At 27.2% G+C, this 21,871-nt stretch overlaps 2 protein-coding genes across 2 annotated transcripts in view; one reads left to right on the top strand and one right to left on the bottom strand.

The window, feature by feature from the left end:
- The window catches only part of LOC101234838 (nostrin), a 45,370-nt gene extending 27,826 nt beyond the window's left edge, over nt 1–17,544 (top strand). Inside the window, exons 11-16 of the mRNA XM_065809833.1 lie at nt 316–435; nt 542–650; nt 5,862–5,950; nt 6,086–6,214; nt 16,507–16,711; nt 16,810–17,544. Coding sequence (XP_065665905.1) covers nt 316–435; nt 542–650; nt 5,862–5,950; nt 6,086–6,214; nt 16,507–16,711; nt 16,810–17,003 — 846 coding nt within the window. The 3' untranslated portion in view covers nt 17,004–17,544. The remainder of the gene's footprint in view (nt 1–315; nt 436–541; nt 651–5,861; nt 5,951–6,085; nt 6,215–16,506; nt 16,712–16,809) is intronic.
- Nucleotides 17,545–17,956: 412 nt separating this feature from the next.
- On the bottom strand, nt 17,957–19,337 carry LOC105846518 (uncharacterized). The gene is made up of 3 exons (XM_065809834.1): nt 19,102–19,337; nt 18,754–18,813; nt 17,957–18,648 (listed from the first exon to the last, which is right to left on the bottom strand). Exons 1-3 carry the CDS (start codon nt 19,316–19,318, stop codon nt 18,071–18,073), a joined length of 855 nt encoding a protein of 284 aa, XP_065665906.1. The 5' UTR covers nt 19,319–19,337; the 3' UTR covers nt 17,957–18,070.
- Between the last annotated feature and the right edge of the window lie 2,534 nt (nt 19,338–21,871).

The raw sequence follows: 21,871 nt of genomic DNA, 5'->3' as shown, positions 1-21,871 counted from the left end.
GCCGCATTCTTGGACTTCTAGGACTTCATTCTTGAACTCCATTCTTGAACTTCATTTTTGAACCTCATTCTTGAACTTCATTCTTGAACTTCATTCTTGAACTTCATTCTTGAACTTCATTCTTGAACTTCATTCTTGAACTTCATTCTTGAACTTCATTCTTGAACTTCATTCTTGAACTTCATTCTTGAACTTCATTCTTGATCTTCATTCTTGAACTTCATTTTTGAACTCCATTCTTGAATTTTTATTTTATCTATTTATTTGTTACATTTCTCTTAGTTAGAGATTTTATAAATAGAACCTTTTTTTTAGAGTTACAAACAAATTGAAGATTGTATAAACAGAATTAATAAACTTGAAGATATGCAGTTACTCTGTGAAAATCATGGAACAAAGCGCTTACCAGCAGAGCAATCTCTATTTACTTGCTATGTAAAAGTTCTAAATATTAATACTGTTTTAATATTTCAAGTTTTAAAAATATTTTAAGATGTTCATAAAGTATTACTTATTAAGAGGATTATTTTGCTGAAATTAGGAGGATGACTTTACTAACACAATGAATAATATAAGAAGAAAGATGGCGTTGGAAAGCAAAGTTTCAAAGCTTGCACGATTGCTTGTTGCTGAAAGAAACTCAATTAAAGGTTTTTTTTGTGACAATTAATGATCATGATAAAATGATTTTGGTTTAAAAAAAAATTTAATGATATATTTAAATTATTAAAATTAAAAACTAAATTTTGTTATTTATAATTAAAATGTTTTATTTAAACTTTGTTTTATTTACATTTTATTCATTACAAATGTTTTACTGTTATACTTCATAACACCTTGAATACATGTTGTATAACTTTCCTTTAATTTTTAAAAATTCAGCTTTTTACTGTTAGACTTGGAATTCCTTCTCTGAATATGGCTCTTGCACATCATACTCTTGCTCTTATTGCCTCTTCTGACTCACAAGCCTATCCAGTTGTAATTCTTACCAACATACTATCTTTCTACCACTGTTTATTTCATTATTTATTTTAATTTATATCTTTACCATTTTATTATTAGTTCTAGTCCTACATAATACTATACATATATATTACTACATATTACTACCTTCCTTCAGAAAAAAATAACTCATTGCCCCTTTTTTTAGGCATTTACTAAGACATTTTTGCAACTAAATTTTGAATATATTTGCGTTCTGCAAATATATTCAGCCCAGCTTTGAAAGAGAACCCTTGTGGAACACTACCATTGCAGGAGCACCATTAGTAGCAACTGACAAGGTATTGCTCAATGGGTATTTCTTTTTCATAAAAAAACTCTTCAAATGCAAAAATTATTGATTCAGTCTTTCACAGGAAGATGTGCGATCGCACGTCTTTATATGACCAGGCAAATTACATTTTGCTTCGACAATTTGACCACGGCTATTTCAAAAAACATTTTAAAAACAAGCTGAATGAAAAATATTCTGAGTTATACCTTAAGTAAAATAAATTATATCAAAACTTCTTAACAAATGTTTTTATATTAGCGAAACGCTTTTAAATAAAGTAACATTTTACTGATAATGGTTTTTTTTTAATTAATATAATTGACAGTTGCATATATTTTTTTAATTTATAATTTATAAATTGTTTAAGTGTACATTTTTTATAATAAACTTTATTAAAAAATAAAAAATTGTTTTGTTTTTATAAACAATGACATTCTACGACAACGAAAGTCTCTTTAACAAATTTTAATATAAGAATAAATCAAGTTTTAAAAAGTTAAACAAAATTTCGTTGAAAAAAAAAAACAATTGTTTTAGAAAGCCATTACAATTAAATAAGTTTGATCTTAAATGCTTTTATATTATCGAAACGCTTTTTAATGAAGTAACAAAACACTACTAATGAATTTTTATAAGTATTAATAAACTGTTGTTTTTTTTACTTATATAATTATGTATTTTTTATGATAAATGTTTATCTTTTGAAACATATAAAAAAAAAAAAAGTACAAATTGTCGTGTTGGTTTGACAAGGTTCTAACTGATTTTTTTTTATATTAGGAGAATAGCAAATACATCGTTTTTTCTTTTTTTTTATTGTCTTAATTAAAATATTTATATAATTGTTTTTTATTTATTTATGCATTTTTATACATCAACCAAAAAAAGAATACATAAACAAATTAAAAAAAACAATAGTATAAATAATTTTAATTAAACATTAAAAAAAAGTTAAAATATTTTTTCTAAATTCTTTTAATATAAAAAATTTCAGTTAAAACTTTGTCAAACCAAAGCGACAAAATGTTAAAACGAAGAATGAAATGGTTTTTTGATGCGCAAATTAAATAGATTAAGTCTTTTAGTTTAATGAATTTTGTTTTAGTTGGGTTATATATATATATATGTATATATATATATATATATATATATATATATATATATATATATATATATATATATATATATATATATATATATATATATATATATATATATATATTAGGGTGTTTCATATTTTATCAATTTTTGAAATTAAACTTGCGAATCGATTTATAAATTGACCATTTATATGAAAATAAGTTTGAACAAAAAAAAGTATGCTTGTACAATTTTTAGGGTCCCCGCCAGTTTGATTTTGGGCAATAATGTTGGGTGTTTTAAACGCCTGGCGGGGACCTTAAAATTTATCCTATAAAATTTTTTATTCTTTTAAATAATATATGTTGGATTGGATATTAATTACATAAAAGGAGCATGTTGAAAAAGTTAAGATACGACTCCGAGTTATAAAATACGCCTCCGAGTTATAAAATACGCCACCGAGTTATAAAATAGGTTTTTGTAAATATTAATAACTCGGAGGCGTATCTTAATTTTTTCAACATGCTCCTTTTATGTAATTAATATCCAATCCAACATATATTATTTAAAAGAATAAAAAATTTTATAGGATAAATTTTAAGGTCCCCGCCAGGCGTTTAAAACACCCAACATTTTTGCCCAAAATGGAACTGGCGGGGACCCTAAAAATTGTACAAACATACTTTTTTTTGTTCAAACTTATTTTCATATAAATGGTCAATTTATAAATCGATTCGCGAGTTTAATTTCAAAAATTGATAAAATATGAAACACCCTAATATATATATATATATATATATATATATATATATATATATATATATATATATATATATATATATATATATATATATATTTATTTATTTGTGTTTTTGCTTTAGTTAAGTATTTTTTTTATTTTGCCTTTTGTTAAGATTTTTATTTCTTTTTGAAAGTTTTTTTTAGATAAGTTTAGGTAAGTTTTTGTAGCGCTTTCTTAAATTTTGAAAATATGTCAAAAGCTGTAGTCAAATCGTCAAAACAAACTATTTTTTGCGTGGTCATATAATTGCGTGCGATCGCACGTCTTCCTGTGAAAGACTGTGATTGTTCTTTAGTATCAGTTTGCAAATTCTTAGCAAATAATAATTTGTTTCAAAGTTGTTCTTCTTTTTTGGATTGCACATATACTAAAAGTAAAGCTTTATTTGCTGGCAAAGTTTACTCATCGGGCCGTAAAGAGAATCAATCTGTTTTTAAATACTTTCATAATGAACCTTCAACATCTGGAGACATAAAATGTCAAAATTATCAATTCTTCTTTGCACTATTATTACTCAAAGAAAATTCTTGATAATATTAGATTTTTTTTTTTTTTTTAAACATCTTCGCTTCCAACAAGGCTGCAAGTAACCACTAATTAAAGTTGAATGTTACTGGAAGAGAAAAGATGAAGACTGTAGAGCAAGATAACGATTGACAGGCAACTTAAAGGATTGCAAATGATATGAATCAGGAAAGCAAGATGAAGGTTTGAGAAAGATGCTGGCTTGCGTAGCGCGGGTTGCTCATTTTCTTACAATTTTGATTGGTTAACATATTTCAAATAAAGTATCTATGACAGCGTTTGAGTTTATTGAAGACTATTGTTGTTTTTTTGATTTTTCAAAAAATTTTATGAGGTTCACTGCTTTCTGATTGTCTTGGGTTTATTGATGATAAAAGTACCTATTTGGTTTTATACGTCTTAAAATAAATTTATTAGTATTTTTGAGTTTCTATTAGAATTTTAATTTATTGTGTTTTCATTTTTTCTTTCGGTGGAATGGTAAGTGATTTATTTAGTTATTTTTATTTTTGTTTGTTTAGTAGATCTACACTCTTAATATCATATCATCAAAAAAATGCTTTACAAATTTGGGGATGGTTTGGTTTTTTCTATTTGTAGTGAGTCCTTTTTTACTGTAGTATGGAATAAGCGTAAGGCGTGGGGTAAAGCATAAGTGGCAATGACAGTTGTCTGACGGGATAAACTAGTTATTAGTGCTGATCCTCATCGAAACGCCAGTAATAATAACAGTAATAATAGACGCGACTCTGAGGAGATGTTCATAACTTAATCACTACACAAATTATGTTTACACATCAACATTAATGTTTTTTTTCCATTCTGAGGTCTTACATTGTTGTATGCATACTTTTTATTTTGTAATCATTTTTTGTTTGGTGATATATTTGTTGTATATCTTTGTTCATATTAGTGTTTATAAAGAATATATATATATATATATATATATATATATATATATATATATATATATATATATATATATATATATACAGGGCTGGAAACTAAGTTTTTGCCGACTTACGAGAATCACAAAACATACAACAAGAAATTTATTAATCATCCTCTCTAAGGAATTCGAAATAGTTACCATCACTCAATACATCTTCGCCATCTGTCCGGCAGCTTGGCAATGCCAGTTGCGAAAAATTCAGGGGGCTTTGCATTGATCTAGAGCTGAACATCCACATAATTTCGGCAGCATTGTTGAAAATTTTCCCCTTCAAAGCCGATTTCATGGGTGAAAATAAATAAAAATCTGACGGTGCCACTCTTTCCACAAATTTCCACTCTTTTAGCTTTCTCTGTCAAAGTTCATTGATGCAATCAAAAAAACGCAAAACAATACCCTTGGCAATAATTCCTATAAAACAAAAATGTTCATTTTTATTTTTTTCACAATAAATAAATACCTGAATATTATTTATTTTCATTTATTAAGTGCAATTATAAAGTAAGAATATTCTATGAATACATAGAAACACAAACGATTTACTTCTCTCACATAAACACATAGATATAACAAATTATAACTCGGCGAAAACTTGTATAACAACCCTGTATATATATTTTATTATTATTATTGTAAGTACTGTTTAGGTGCATTGTCTATCATGTTTATTCTTAAATATTCCTCTATTAATTTTTATTTTATCTTGACAACTTTCAAAATTTGCTTTGTTTAAAAAATAATTCTCCTTTATTTTAATGTACCTCATTTCTTCCCTCAGATGTTCACTGCTCGGGCATGACTATTCGGCAAATTTTTATAAAAGTTTATAGATAATTTTTATCAACTCAAAAGTTATATAGAGAAATCTTAAATGTCTTGATGTGAGTTACTAGGTTACTGTCCTCACTCATAGCTGGTAGAATTAGTTCGTCACTAGTAGTCTTCACTAGAGGTCTTCCCAATTTAGCAATTAGTAGCAAAATGTTGCAAAAAGTATGCAACCATTAACTCCTTGTCTCCAAGCCTCCTTGTCTGCAGTGGTCTTTTCAGCCTTGGGGGGGTGAATTAACATTAAAAAAAAAGTTTAAATCAACCAATCATAAGTCCCACATTTTATTGCAATTCCTATTGCATTTATTTAATGTTTATTTCAAATAAATATAAACATTAATTATCTTTTGTATTTAATTAAAATTAAAATATAATTTTTATGATTACAGGTTTAAGTCGATTAAACTCTGTGTATGAAGATACACCAAGCTACTCAACTGAGAGTGTTCAACAAAATATTATGCTTCAGTTTAATCAGGTCATTAATTACATAATTAAATCAGCAATCTAATGTTAATAATAGTGTAATATATAATATTCATATTAATTATATAATGTTATTCAGGTTAATTTTTTAATTTCAGTTTTATAAATATAAACTTTTTTATTACAGATAAAGAGTATGATTAATCTTCTAGAAGCGAGTATTTATAGACTCAATGTTTCTCTTTCCAAAGTAACACAAATGCCTCCTCCTGCACACAAGTTATCATCATTTATAATGGATTCTAAAGATAAACAAGTATGGCTTTTGATGGTTATATATATATATATATATATATATATATATATATATATATATATATATATATATATATATATATATATATATATATATATATATAAATATATGAATAAAAATTTTTTTGAGTGATAGTTATGTTGTTTTACATAATCAATTTTTTTTTAATGTGTAATTATTCTAATTTTTTTTTAAAAAAACATGGCATATTTAAGCTGTCAATATATATTGACAGCTTAATTTTTAAGATAAATGCATATGTATGGTACAAGTATATTGATTGCTTAAATATTTTTTCATGTTTTGTGGTTAGCACAATGCACTTTTTCATTTTTCCTCAGTTATGCTATTATATTGTTTACTAGAGTTGTTTGAAAGGAAATGATACATTTGTAAATTACATAAACATTTTTTTTTCAATAAACATTTTTGACTTTATAAAGCAGACTTTATTTTAAATAAAGTACTATTTTTTTTCTTTTAGATTTTTGATTTAATTATCACAATTGTGTGTTGTGACCTTTTATAGTTTTTTTTATTTTTGACTTTTTTTTTTTATTTGAGTTTGAACAAAAAATTATCTTTTATAATTCTTCCTACTCAAAATTTTTCAAATTTCAGCTTAAAACATACAACAACCATGTTGCAGGAACCACATATTGTGGATACCTGTAACATATTGAAAAGAGCTTACTATATATTGTGATAACCTACAATATGTTAGGTATTTTTTGCTGTCCAAAACATTTTTTGGACACCTACAAATAAAATCTGTTTTTAAAAACCAACGCTATTTTTTTTTCTAATTATGTAACAGTTTTAGTATTTTCAATGCCATGAGATAACTTGGTTGATTAATATACATGTATAAATTTTATTGCAAAATGAACATTAAATGTCTGCTGGAACAATGATTGTTAAAAAATTTTAAACAGCCTTATAAAATGGAAACACCAGTATATTGTCTAACATAATTACGTCTTTACATATTCGCAAGGAACTTCTTCCAGATGACCCTGCCTCAGGAGAAAATGACAGTAGAAGCTCAAGTTAGATAAGTGTTTTTTTACTAATTTATTACTGCTCTGTTCTTTCAGAACATGAGCACTCTTTTTGTAAAATACACATATTTTACAAGTAACTGTTCTTAAGTTATAAAAATGAGCTCCATAATGGCAGATGTGAGAAAATGTGTGTTTTACAAGAATAACATTACACAAGAACTGTTTACTTATGATCATTTTAAAATAAAAAAAATGTTCAGAAAACAACTTTTAAATAAGATCCTTTGATTCACAACTTTTAAATTATTGTTTAAAACATGAAAATAGAAAGAGTGAAGAAAACAAAACAAAATTTGAAAAGGAATGACACAAAATTTATAAAAAGTCAAGTCACTTAGGTTGCTGTTTATTATGAAAATAATGTCAAAGCAACCATTATATAGCAGCCAAAATACAGTCACAAGTCAAGTCACAAAATACAGTCATAAGTTACAGTCACAAGTCACAAAATACAGTCATAAGTCACAATCACAAAATACAGTCACAAGTCACAAAACACAGTCACAAAGAATTACTAGCAAAACATTCTGAGCAGTAAAGTCATTTGCTCAAAATGTAGACCCTTAATGTAAAAATTTTTAGGAAGATTTTAATTTTTGATGATAAATCTTATTTTGCTTTGACAAGCTCTACTATTAGTACCCATTTCCAAAGAGTTTCTGAAAATGGGTACTATTCCACCATGTCAAGCGTTCTTCTCCTGACCTCAAATACAACAGAAAAGCTAAATTTGAAAGCAAAATATAGTGTTGCTTGTAATTAGTTCCAAAGGTATGACTAGAACAGTAATCAAGCAATCTACTATTCAGTTAACAAAAATGCATACAAAAAGGATTCATTCAAAATATTTTAATTCTGTTCATTCATGAACATGACAGTTATGTTTTCATCCTGGTTTAGCTTTTGCTCATTATGCCGAAAATATAATTACTTTGCCTAACAGTAAAAATCAATTATATTCTTATAAGAAATATTAATCCTGCCAACTATCCTGAGATAAGATTCATTGAAAATTTCTGAGTTTACCTAAAATTTCTTTAAGGGAAGTGGGAAAAAAGTAAAAAGCCAAAAAATTTAATTGAATGGATTGGTAGAATAATGTGCTGTTTTAAAAGTCTTAAAGTAGTATTTTGCAAGCTTAAAAGAAGATTGAATTTAGTTTGGCTTAAAGGAAAACCAATAAAGAATTGATTAACAATGTTAAATGTAAATTAATCCAGCAAATTAAATTTAATTTGTTTTTCTTAAAAAAAAAATTATCTACTTTATTTTATCTTTATACTAATAACCCATTACATCTAATAATATAATAGGCTCTATTAACAAACAGCGTATCTATTTTGTACAAATCAAAAGTTAATAGAAGTATTAGATATAATAAAGTTTATATTTATAAATTACGAGTTATAAATATTCACACCAAAGTCAAATTTTAATTATAGATAAGTTCAGAGAAAGCTATAAGTTATCATAAAAATAAGAAATATGTTGAAATCGAAATAAATATATTATAAGTATATATATTATACAATTATAAATGAGTTTAAAGAGAATTATAAATAATTATAAAGATAAGGAATATATTGAAATCAAAACAGATATATTATAAATATATATATATTATACAATTATAATTAAGTTCTCAGACAAATAAACATAAAAATAAGGGATATATTGAAATCAAAACAAATATTTTATAAATATATATATATTATACAATTATAAATAAGTTCACAGACAAATAAACATAAAAATATTGAAATCAATTTTGATAGTTGTAGCTGAAAGGTATAAAATTTAAATATTGAAAAAAAAAACAAGAAAAATCTTAGTCAAGGCGCAAAAAATGTGCAAAATGATAAAAAATTAACGTAAAAAAAAAAAGAATAACAGAAAGAATGTATTAAAGTTGGTGTAAGTAAAATGTCAAAAAAAGTATTCAAAAAAAGTAGACACCTAATTTAAAAGATTTGATCAGAAATTATTTTTTATTACTATTACTATTTATTACTGTGTATTTATTACTATTTATTGTTATATTTATTGCTATAAAACACATTTTAAAAATTCTCAAAAGTTTGTGGATGCCAAAAGATTATAGGAGTAAGAAGAATAAAGTTCTAAAAATAACTAAGAAGAATAAAATTCAGATCTCCTTTGAGGTCATTAAGACCATTTGGTCTCGATTAAAGAAGCAATTATTTTACTAGTTGAAAGATTAGGAAAGAACCAGAACTTCATATCTAAACTTGTTTCTCCGCGCAGCGGCCTTGTTCGTCAAGGTTCGTGTTTTAGAGTTATAGAGTTGAGAGAGGGTTATAACCACAATAAAGTAGCCTCCTCATCTGTAGTGGCCTTCTGGGCCTTGGGGAGGTGAAATAACAAAAAAAAAAAAAAATTACCTTTTGAAAATGTCAGGTTACTTTTAGAACTTTGTCTTTCTCACTGCTATTATTTATATAAAAATCATATTCATGAGTAACTTTTATGGTGGTTTTTGCCAAGTGTTTTTTACAGTATTATGAACATAATGCTCTCTTAATGACGCTTAACAGTAACATCAATATGAAATTATTTAAAAGATATGTTGGTGATATACATTTAAGGTTCAGTGTAGAAGAAGATGCATAAAAGATTTTAGATCTACTTACTAAACAACATAAAAGTATTCAATGTGTATTCAATACACAATGGAATCTGCTGACTTAACAAATAAATTAAACTATCTTGATGTTCCAGTCACAAACAATAAAACAGCTCCATGTAGTTTTAAAATACATTCAGTTTAATTTGCAATCACAAACGTTCAAAGTAAACTGAATTTCGCCATAACCCCAAAGTTATCAATGGTGTATTTATTGCTTTTGTCTATATATAGTAGAAAATGGTGTACGACCTTGTATGTTTATGGTATGACATGTAGGTGTTTTTTTATTAATGATATTTTTAATTAGCATGGTAAAAAATTTAATCAAATTTTTTTTGTGTGTGCATTGAGTTATGTTGTTTGAGAGTGGGTGGTAGGTTTTGGTGTCAACTTGTTTCTCCGCGCAGCGGCCTTATTCGTCAAGGTTCGTGTTTCGAAGTTATAGAGTTGAGAGAGGGTTATAGCCACAATTAAGTAACCTCCTCATCTGTAGTGGCCTTCTTGGCCTTGAGGAGGTGAAAAACAAAAAACAAAAAAAAACAAAAAAATAATAACTTTTCTTTTATTTGTATAGTTGCTTGTGTTGAGAACAATGATGCTGACTCTTCTTTCATTTTTTTATTTTTTTTATTTTTATGTAATACTTTTATTAGATTCTAAATTTCTTTATTCTTCTCTTAGCATTTTGTTTAGATAAAAGACTTTCATGTGTCTGCTGTTTAGTAATGTTGATATTATAAATAGTTTCAAAAACAATGGTAAGACTTTAATGTTTGTGTGGTGGTGGTGGTAGTTGATTGACATTTTCTCTTCCGCAGTTTAGAAACATTAAAAAATAACTTTAGTTATATTTTGCTTTTAAGTTATTAATGGCATCTTTTAAGGTTGTTTTTTATTAGTATATATTTTTCTTACAGGCTTTATTCAATTCCCATGCTCAAAACCTGTATTTTCAGTTTTATAAGTAGCTCTTAATTCTTCCATGAGTAAATATATTTATATCAATAACCAAAAAGTTAATGATATTATATGATTGGTTAATGATATTATATAATTGGTTAATGATATTATATGATTAGTTAATGATATTATATGATTGGTTGATGATATTATATGATTGGTTAATGATATTATATGATTAGTTAATGATGTTATATGATTAGGTAATGATATTAACCAATATAAAGATAATTATTAAACATTTAAGATATGTTAAAAAAAAATCAATGTCTTAAATTAGCAAATAATTTTGAATGTTTATGTAAACAAATAATAGATTCTAAAATAAGTTAAATAGATAAATCTCAAAAAACAATATGTAGCTTATTTTTTGTTTATTAATATAAACAAAATATAAGCAAAATAATTAATACATACGTTAGTATGTAAAAGTTAAGTATGTTAGGTTTAAGTATGTAAAAGTAAACTTGGTCAGTAACCATAGTTTACAAAAAAAAATTAAAAGTATGTAATAATTAAATTTTGTACTTGTATTCATAGTTAAATAATATGTGTACATAACATAAAATGTTCAATAGTGGGTAGGGTGGTCCTAAAAACAACTTTTTTGAAAAAAATCTGCTCCCACCCCTTAAATGTGTTCTATATAATACGAAAACACTAGGTTTAAATTTTTTTTGAAAAAAACATATTTATAGAGGTCCCCCAAGACCCTTTAATATTTAACGGGTCCCTGGTATTTTCAAAAAAAAAGTTTCTCAAAAATAGGTCAACCTGGTACTCAAATGAAGCGCAATTATATAAAAATTTTAAAAATAATATTCATTTTGAAAAATAAATTTGAAGTTTAAACTTATTTATCACAATTATCATGAAAAATTCACTTATTTCATTTTTTGCTAAAAAACAAGATTTTTACGTAGTAAAACCTAAAATAACTATATTATTTCAAAATGAATGTTATTTTTGAAATTTTTATATAATTTCGCTTCATTTGAGTACCAGGTTGACCTATTTTCGAGAAACTTTTTTTTTAAAAATATTAGGGACCCGTTAAATATTAAAGGGTCTTGGGGGACCTCTATAAATATGTTTTTTTCAAAAAAAATTTAAACCTAGTGTTTTCGTATTATATAGAACACATTTAAGGGGTGGGAGCAGATTTTTTTCAAAAAAGTTGTTTTTAGGACCACCCTAATAGTGGGGTTGTTTTTTAATGATGAAAAGGAACAAAGGAATTTAATGAAGTAAAGGAAAAAGAAAATTAATGAAGCATTCTTGTGTATTGTTCATTGGGCATTGTTATGTATTGTTCATATTGTCATGTGTTTTTGTGCATTGTTTGCATTGCCCTGTATATTTTTTAGTTTGTTTAATGTTGCTTATTTTTCTTATAGTTATTATTATCTTGGGTATTATTTTTAACTTTTATTTTTATTTAAATAATTTTTTATTTATGTCAGTTGTTAGTTATTACATTTTAACAGTTTTTAATTGTTTGTACCTTTGTATATATGGCTGTTGTGTTTTTAATTGTTTGTACCTTTGTATATATGGCTGTTGTGTTTTTAATTGTTTGTACCTTTGTATATATGGCTGTTGTGTTTTTAATTGTTTGTACCTTTGTATATATGGCTGTTGTGTTTTTAATTGTTTGTACCTTTGTATATATGGCTGTTGTGTTTTTAATTGTTTGTACCTTTGTATATATGGCTGTTGTGTTTTTAATTGTTTGTACCTTTGTATATATGGCTGTTGTGTTTTTAATTGTTTGTACCTTTGTATATATGGCTGTTGTGTTTTTAATTGTTTGTACCTTTGTATATATGGCTGTTGTGTTTTTAATTGTTTGTACCTTTGTATATATGGCTGTTGTGTTTTTAATTGTTTGTACCTTTGTATATATGGCTGTTGTGTTTTTAATTGTTTGTACCTTTGTATATATGGCTGTTGTGTTTTTAATTGTTTGTACCTTTGTATATATGGCTGTTGTGTTTTTAATTGTTTGTATATATGGCTATTATGTTTATAAAAACAAGTGACTTATTATTTTTATTATTATTATTGTTATTGTTGTTTTTCTTATTGTGATACTTTTGTAGATTATTTTAAGTATTAATTTTATTTTTATAACCATTATTATTTTTATCATTGTTATTAGGTGTTTACTTAATGTTAGTAATTATACTATTTGTAAACAAACTATATATCTAAGATCAACTATTTCAGAAATTTATTTATTGATTCTAGTTTAATAAATTTTAAATTAATAATATTACACAAATTTATACAGTTTTCCTCACAATTGCATCTACTAAGCTACTGTAAATACAGTCATATGATCAAATGTAAACATAGTAGTATGACTACAGTAGTAGTAGTGACTAACTTAAAATAAACTATGTAGGTAGCTGACTACAAATAAAGTATATTACAATGTGTATAGACTAGGGCTTACAATAAAGATTTTTCCCCAGCGTGTTTTTTAAGCTCATAAAATTGAAATAAATTGAGCATTAGCGCAGGAGAGGTTTTTAAACCATGATGAAAGCAACTTAAGAACCTTGCTTATCTTGGAAAAAGAAAACTCTGATATAAAACCCCCACTTTGATTGTTGGTAAGAGTAAGAGGTTATTTTTTCGAGCTTATAAACCCCAAGGTTCTCAAGCTCCTTCCACTTAAATACTCTAAATTAATTGGAATAATCCTAAAACACTTTTATTTATCCAAAATAATTATAGTAGAAAAATCAGCGAGACAATTAAAGAAGACAGATTGCAATTTTGCTACCCAAAAACTAAAATTCTAAACCAGAATAATGGCAACCTAGTAAAGACTCACCATTGTAAACCATTTTTTGTTAAATATAAAAAACTTTTATAATATTAGTCAGCAATGACATCGTTATTTTAAACTACGAATTTTTGTAACGTGTTTTAGTTTGAAAATGGCTCCAACTATATGATCCGAAATCACGTTTAAAATTAATAAAATTTTAATAAGTTAATAAATAGTATGTCACCGTAAATGATGTATTTTCAATTTATATATATATATATATATATATATATATATATATATATATATATATATATATATATATATATATATATATATATATATATATATATACACTAGTGGCCATTGAATTAAAGCCACTTGATGATTTTGCTGTAAAATGAAATATGTATAAAAAAGTAAGAACAACGTCATGCTGTTTGGTTTGTTTATATATGACGTCATTATTACTTATGTTATGCATATTATACACGTGTTTGGCTTAGTATTTAATTAAATTTCATGATTTCTTGCTGAAAAACTATAATGTTGTTATTGCTTATTTTAGTGTGATAATGGGGAAAAAGCCAGATATTAATGATTTTGTCAAGGGGCAAATTGTAACATTGAATGCTGAGCGTTATTCTCAGCGTGATATTGCAAAGAAACTGAAGATTTCTAGAGGTGCCGTTGAGAATGTTTTAAGATCTGGAGGTGTTTCACGACGTTCCAACTGCAAGGGAGTACGAAAAATAAATCATCGTGATGATCGTTATTTGAAGAGCATTGTTGTGTCTAGTCCGCATACTTCTTCTGCACGCGTTGCAAGCCTAGCTAGTGACAGGGGTATTCAAGTGAGTGCTAGGACTGTTAGGAGACGTCTGTCAAATGACTTTGGTCTTGTAGCTCGCAGACCAGCGAAGAAACCTCTAATCACGAAACAACAACTCCTCCAGCAATTGAAGTTTTGCCGTGCGATGAAAGACAAATTAAGGGAGTGGTGGCAATTATTATCGAGGCCCTGGTTACAATTATGTCAGACGTCCTGCCTTTCAGCGATTCAATCCCAAATACACCATCAAAACTGTCAAACATCCACCAAGCGTCATGATCTGGGGTGGCATCACAGCAAGTGGTCGGTGTGGACTGCACATCTTCGATAAAGGGGAAAAGGTCAATGCCAAAAAGTACTTGGAGGTTCTTGAAAGTAAGCTTCAAATCCACATGAACATCTCAGGAGCAACAATTATGCAACAAGACTCAGCCCCTTGTCACACCGCAAAGATTGTCCAAAAGTGGTTTTCAGACAACAACATTGAACTTCTTTCCAATTGGCCATCAAATTCACCTGATCTAAATGTGATTGAAAATTGTTGGCAAATTATGAAAAGGAAAGTTGCTGCACATCGTCCTACATCAGAAAAAGACCTGAAAGAGATTTTGAAGCGTGTGTGGACGACAGAAATAACACCGGAATACTGTAGAACACTTTCATAGCATGCCTGATCGCATTAATGCTGTGCTTAAAAATGAAGGATATCCTGTGAATTACTGACTTTTATTCATCGTTTGAGCTAGAACTTTATTCAGTGTATTGTAAGGTTAAAGTTGCATTTGATAATATGCCTGCTAGACCTTGTTGCTAGAGTAAACTGTGTATTTACCAAAAATTTGCTGCTGGCTTTATTTCAATGGCCACTAGTGTATATATATATATATATATATATATATATATATATATATATATATATATATATATATATATCTATATATATATATATATATATATATATATATGTATATATATATATACATATTAATGTTTTGTATTCTATATATATAAAGGGCAATGTGTGTGTGTGTGTTTGTTCTCTATAGAAATCCAAACCGCCGGACCGATCTCGATGAAATTTGGCATGGGGGTAGTCCTCGAGGGGGAGAAGGTTCTTAGCTGGGTTTTGACCCCGTACCCCAACCCCCGGGGTCAGGGGGCCCAAAAATGGGCTCTCCTGACCCAGGGGTCAGGGGGGCCCATTTTTGTGTACAGATATCAGGTAAGCCAGTTTAAATATTGGCCCGGGCAACGCCGGTTAACTCCAGCTATATATATAAAGGGCAATGTGTGTTTGTGTGTGTTTGTTTGTTCTCTATAGAAATCCAAACCGCCAGACCGATCTCGATGAAATTTGGCATGGGGGTAGTCCTTGAGGGGGAGAAGGTTCTTAGCTGAGTTTTGACCCCGTACCCCGACCCCCGGGGTCAGGGGGCCCAAAAATAGGCCCCCCTAACCCCGGGGTCAGGGGGCCCATTTTTTGGGCCCATTTTTGTGTACAGATATCAGGTAAGCCAGTTTAAATATTGGCCCAGGCAACGCCGGGTAACTCATGCTAGTGTTATTATAATTTGTAAATAAAAATTTTAAAAGAAAAAATCATTATATTGTCTTTTCTCATAAAGTTTTGCAGCCAACTTGATTTTTATAGTGAAGCTGGTTTAAAGCATTATTTTGGTAGTTCTACGATTTAAATTTTATAGATTATTTTTAGTATTAGTCTATTAATATTATTATTTTATTTACTATACATTTTTATTTTAAATTTATTACTTTATTATAGTTTATATACATTTTTTTTAGGTTTATAATTTGTTGAAAAGTTTAAAGATTTAAATTATTAAAAAGTTAAAAATATTTCCAGAGTTAAACTTAGTTAATTTTATTTTTAACTTACTCACATTCTACAAATAGTATACACACACGCGCGCGCGCACACACACATCTCACTACCTACATGCGCACATTAAAGACGAAAAATTTAAATAGATTTATCAACATTGTTTACAGGGAATCGGAAACTCCATTCTTTGTGTTCCTATTGATTTTGGTAACAACGATAATTATGAAGAAGAAAATGTTTACGAGACAGCGATAAGTCATATCTCTGTATATGATACTTTAAATCGTTACGAGAGCGATGATGAAGATTTTGATCCGGACTTTGATGACGTAGATTCTGATGTTTGTGATGGACAAGAGAGTCAACCACATGGTTGTTTTTTTGTTGTTGTTTTTGAAAAAGGGATGATAATAGTCTTTATTATTTTTCTACCTACGACGTTTTTTATTGTGTACTCTTAAATTATTTAGTTCAACGTGAAAAAGTCATATGTGTTGCGGATTTTGATTATACTGCGGCAGCAGTGGATGAGCTCACAATTCGACGTGGAGATCGTATATCCATACTGGTGCAACATGACGACGGATGGTGGAAAGGCGAGTCAAGAGGCAAACAAGGATTATTTCCTGCTACCTATGTTCACGAGCTTAAGTCTAAAAAGTGATTTTTTTTATGTACATCGAATTATGCTTACCTAAAATACATATCATATGCATTTCTTGCGAATGAGTACAGAATGTGTGTATTTAAATGTTGACTTCTTCCTTATCCCACTTACTGAATTCATTCATTAAACTCGGCGAATGTGTACCACAATAAATGTACCACAAGTACAATTGTTAGCGTCACTAACAGTTAAGTGTCAGTGTGAAAGTTTATTTCCTACTTTAATGTTAATTTTTTTATAGTTTTTGTTTTTAATAACTTTCAAAGCTTTAAATTTTTCGTTTTTTAAATTTTTTTTTAGCGTTTTGTATTTAATGAAATTTCTTAATAAGTAGTTGTTAAAAAGTTTTTTGTGTTAATTCTTTTTTTATAACAACAATTCTTAGTTGCTCCTCTGAAACCAATTTCACAAAATAAAAAATATGTATATTTAATTATTTAATGTTTTAATCGTATAAAATAATATATGTTTTTAATTGAGCAAAATTTTTTTTATTCTTATCAAACGCTAAATAACAAAGAAATCTTTTTTTTTCAAACTTTGTGTTTTCTGATTTTGTTAAACCAACTGTTCATTATTTAACTTTCAATAAAAGTTTTGCACCCACGATGTGAAGTGCTCTCATAGCCGCAATCACAGTGCTGCAAAAATTAAAATTTTATTGAGTAAAACAATTTTATTTTTGATTACAAAAACGTCTTCAAATATGTTGGTGTATTGTAGTGAATAGTTTGTTTTAGTTTTTCTTATTTAATATTAGACATTTATTTTATATCTTATTTAATATTAGACATTTATATTATAAACAATATACAAGTTATTTGTAATTGATACCGAAAATCTTTGTTTATGTAAGATCGGTTGCTGAATTCTTTATTTCTTATTACCTCTTTTTACCTAATACTTACTTGATTTCTAAATTTTAAATCTTTATTTAAATATAAATTCACTTATGACATATAACAGTCGATTGACTATTATATGTTATTCTCAGAGGGTTTTATGATATTATATAACAGTCAATTGACTATTATTCTTAGACGATTAGTTTATGTATAAAATCTTTAAATACTAAATGGAATTTTTAGATATGAAAAACGCAATAACACATCGCTCCACCCCAACAGAACCTGATCGTTGGAATAGTTAAACCTGGTGCTCCAAAGCAACTCTTTGCTTGACAGTTTCTTGTTGTATATTAGAAACTGGGATAGTTCTCCCTGAAAGGTATCGTTATAGTTGCCACTTCCAATCAGGAAATTTCGTTGGACTTCAGAAAATAATTTTTTTTCGCTCAAATTAGTCTGCTTTTCCAGTTTACCATTTAAGTAAAGTTCGATTTGCGCTGAGTCAATCATTATGCAAATATGATTCCATTCATTATTTGAAAAATCATGGTGAACGTAACTAAGTATTGTCTTGTCATCCAGAGTTACAACTGCGTAACCATTTTGAAAAAATAACGAAATATTTGAGGACAATGTAAAGTACTTAAACACGAATTGCTTGTTGTACGTTCGTTTGTTTTTCCTTTTAAACCAAGTACAAAAGGAACAAACATTGCACGACATTTTATCGATAAGAGATGAGTAAACTATTTTGTTTTTATTATCTTCGTATAAACTCAAATCCATCGCATATTCTGAAGTGAAAAAAAAATTTGTAGTTTGTTAGCGTTTTCTTCTTAATATTTTTAAGCACTTAAAATCATAAAATTAGAGTTATATAAATATTAATTATATCTAACCTGCTGAAAGAGTGAAAGATGTGCTGTTTATGGTATCATTATTTGAATTTGATGTGTTCACTATTAAGAATTTTAAAATCAGTTACAAAACATTTTTTTTGTTTTTTTTTTACCTTTAAATTAAAACTAATTTATCCGAAAAATCAAGTTAAACCAAGATTTCAAAAAGTTACTTTAGAGTTATAAGCTTTTTAATAAATAATGCTTGAAAATAAATGAAGTTCCTTTTTGGCTCAACAAGATTTATCGGCTAACTTGGTTCCATGCAAAGGTTTAGTCAAAAAATAATGGCTTTAAAAGAAGTTTTTATTTGTTAAAACTAATTTAATTATCAATTAAAAGTGTTACCTTGGTCACAATTAATAATTGTTTTAAAACACCTCGTGTATAAAATAACAAATATAACGGAGGTAATCAAATTGCAAGCAAACAATACAGCAAAAGCAATTTTGCTAATTTCTCGATATTTTTTTTGAATTTTTGCATTTCTTCCTAATCGATACATTATTGCAGATTCTTCAAAATTACTCCATAACTCTTTAGATATGTTGACTCCTTTAAACATATTTCATTTTTGTTAAAGCCTTTTTTTTAAAAATTTATTTGATTTTATTACTCATAAATAATAAAACATTTTACGATAAAAAATAAAATAAAACAATGTCCCATTGAGACCAGACGTTCAAAGGTAATTTTATTCATTTTTAAATATTTAAAAGTTTCATATTTTTACTAAAATTATAAGTCTGCTTTATGCGTTTTACATAATTATTTTAAGTATTTATCAGCATTTATCATATAAGTTATTTAATTTTTTTTTTTTCTTCTTTTTTTAGTAACACATTTTATTGAAAAAGTTTTATCATAAACTTCATCACTAAAATGTGTTTTGATAAAATAGTTGAAATAGTGAAAAAGTTATTGAAACACAGCAAAGTAAAAAATATAAACACCATATTTTTTCAAATTAACATGTTTTTTTTTGGATAACACATTTTTTTATTTAAATCATAAAAATGAACCAAACAGTTTTTTATATCTGTTTATTTATTTTCCTAAAAATTATATATATATATATATATATATATATATATATATATATATATATATATATATATATATATATATATATATATATATATTTTATTTAGGTGCTCCAAGAAGTCCCAGAGCATCTTGGAAGAGCGTTTGACTAGGAAGATCAGGCCTTCTTCTTTAAAAATGTCGTTTATCCGGCCTGAGCCGACATTGAATTTCCGAAAGAAACAAAAACATTAAAAAATTTTACATATATATATATATATATATATATATATATATATATATATATATATATATAAATTATGTTAGTGTGTTCTACAAATAGATTGCAAAATGTTCTTAAAGAACAGAGCTATAATAAATTTATATATGATTATGTCGGCCAGAGCCAACATTGAATTTCGGAAAGAAACAATTAAAATCTAGGATAGTGTAATCCACAAATAAGAAGAACCGTTTAGATTTTTTCTTTTCTAGAGCGGTTTCCTTTTCATTATCATTATATAGAAAATATTTTGGATAGATACGTCCCAAAAAGAAGTTAAGTATTTGCTTAGTTCCAAACTATATTTTGGAACAACAAAGTTGTTTTCTGTAAATCTTGTGATGTATTTAGAAGTTTAAAATATTTAAAGCTTCAAATAAATACAGGAGAGGTTCGCAAAATTCAACTTTATTAGTTTCAAATGCAATTCAACCTGCAATATTTTTTGTTTGTTTAGTGTAAAGCTTTTTTTGCGAACTTATTACTAAAGTGTTACAATGTTGTGACGAGGAGAGGGAGGGGGGTTTAAAATGGTCAAACGATTGCGTGAGGTAATTTGTAGACGACCCATATGGAACAAGTAAAATTTACTTTTATTTGAGAAAGTTTGTTACTTACAAACTGCTTATTATTTATTTGATTATTAACGGGTTTCTAAAGTGTTTTAATATTTTGTTTGAATGAAAAAGATTAGAATCAATACGCCTTTATGTTAGCTTGCAGAGTTTCTGAAGCAAAGCGCTGTGGTTCAAGTCCTACCACTTATACCACTGGCACTTTCTTTTGAGCAGCCGTAGCTCAGTGGTTAGCGCGCATGTCTTAGAAGATTTGTGGTAGTGATAAGACCGTAAGAACTTATAGAGGCACTTAAAATAAAAACAAACAATAATAAAAAAGAATCATTTGCAAATAGAAAAAAATTTATAAGATTTGATGATAAATATAGATCATTTATGTTCAGTAAAAACAATAATGGCCCAATAATAGAGCCCCGGTGAAACCCGGATTAACAGCTTATCTTCATTGTTTATTTAAAAAAAATTAAGTTCTGAAAAAAAAATTAAGTAAAGTTATAGTTTAGTCAAAACTAATTAAAATATTAAACGAAAATCTTTTCTTAAAAAAGTCTCTTTCTTTTTTTAATTTTGTTCTTAAAGTATGTTCTAAAGTCAACATGAGAAGTATAACTATTTGGTAACCCAGTAGGCTCTATGAAAAAAAGATGAACTTTGGTTTGAAAGTTATTAAAAAGTCATTGGTTTTATTTACTTTTCGGAAGCGGGTACAAAAGAAGGTAGGCATAATCCTTTATTACGTGTCTCAAACCATCAGCAAAATATTTTTTTTTCCAAAAGTCAACCTGCGTCTCAAAAGAACCAAAATTATATGGGTATTTTAGAATTCACTTTTTTTTTTAATTAAATATTTAAAAAAAAAAGTATTGCCATAAAATATAAAAATGAATATATACCACATGTGCTTTTTTACATAAATACATATGTCATTATACGTAAACACATGTGTTTTTATACATAAACACAAACTGTGAAATGGTGTGACTTTTACTCTATAAAAAGCTATAAAAAAATTGAAAAAAAAAGAAATTCTTTTAAGGCTAGCAGCTACGTTTTTCAAAATTAGTGTGTGTAACCTTGTTCAATAAAATTAACAAGAAGCATGCTAAAAAGCCAGGTGGACAAATTGTTCTCTCACAGAATAAATTATATTGAAAGCAATAGTTAAGTGTGGTAACTAGGAATTTCCCTTCAAATAATGTTCATCAAATATTATTTGAACCAACCAGGAAGTTTC

The sequence above is a fragment of the Hydra vulgaris genome, chromosome 11 (assembly GCF_038396675.1).
Source record: "Hydra vulgaris chromosome 11, alternate assembly HydraT2T_AEP".
NCBI classification, from domain to species: domain Eukaryota; kingdom Metazoa; phylum Cnidaria; class Hydrozoa; order Anthoathecata; family Hydridae; genus Hydra; species Hydra vulgaris.
This window is presented reverse-complemented; position numbering and strand designations above follow the sequence as displayed.

What these genes read in the sequence shown, in the direction of transcription:
- LOC105846518 (XM_065809834.1), bottom strand. Translation starts at nt 19,318, where the DNA reads ATGTTTAAAGGAGTCAACATATCTAAAGAGTTATGGAGTAATTTTGAA. An exon ending in AATTATTAATTGTGACCAAG is followed by an intron (nt 18,814 to 19,101) that starts GTAACACTTTTA and finishes AATTCTTAATAG; the next exon opens with TGAACACATCAAATTCAAAT. An exon ending in ATCTTTCACTCTTTCAGCAG is followed by an intron (nt 18,649 to 18,753) that starts GTTAGATATAAT and finishes TTTTCACTTCAG; the next exon opens with AATATGCGATGGATTTGAGT.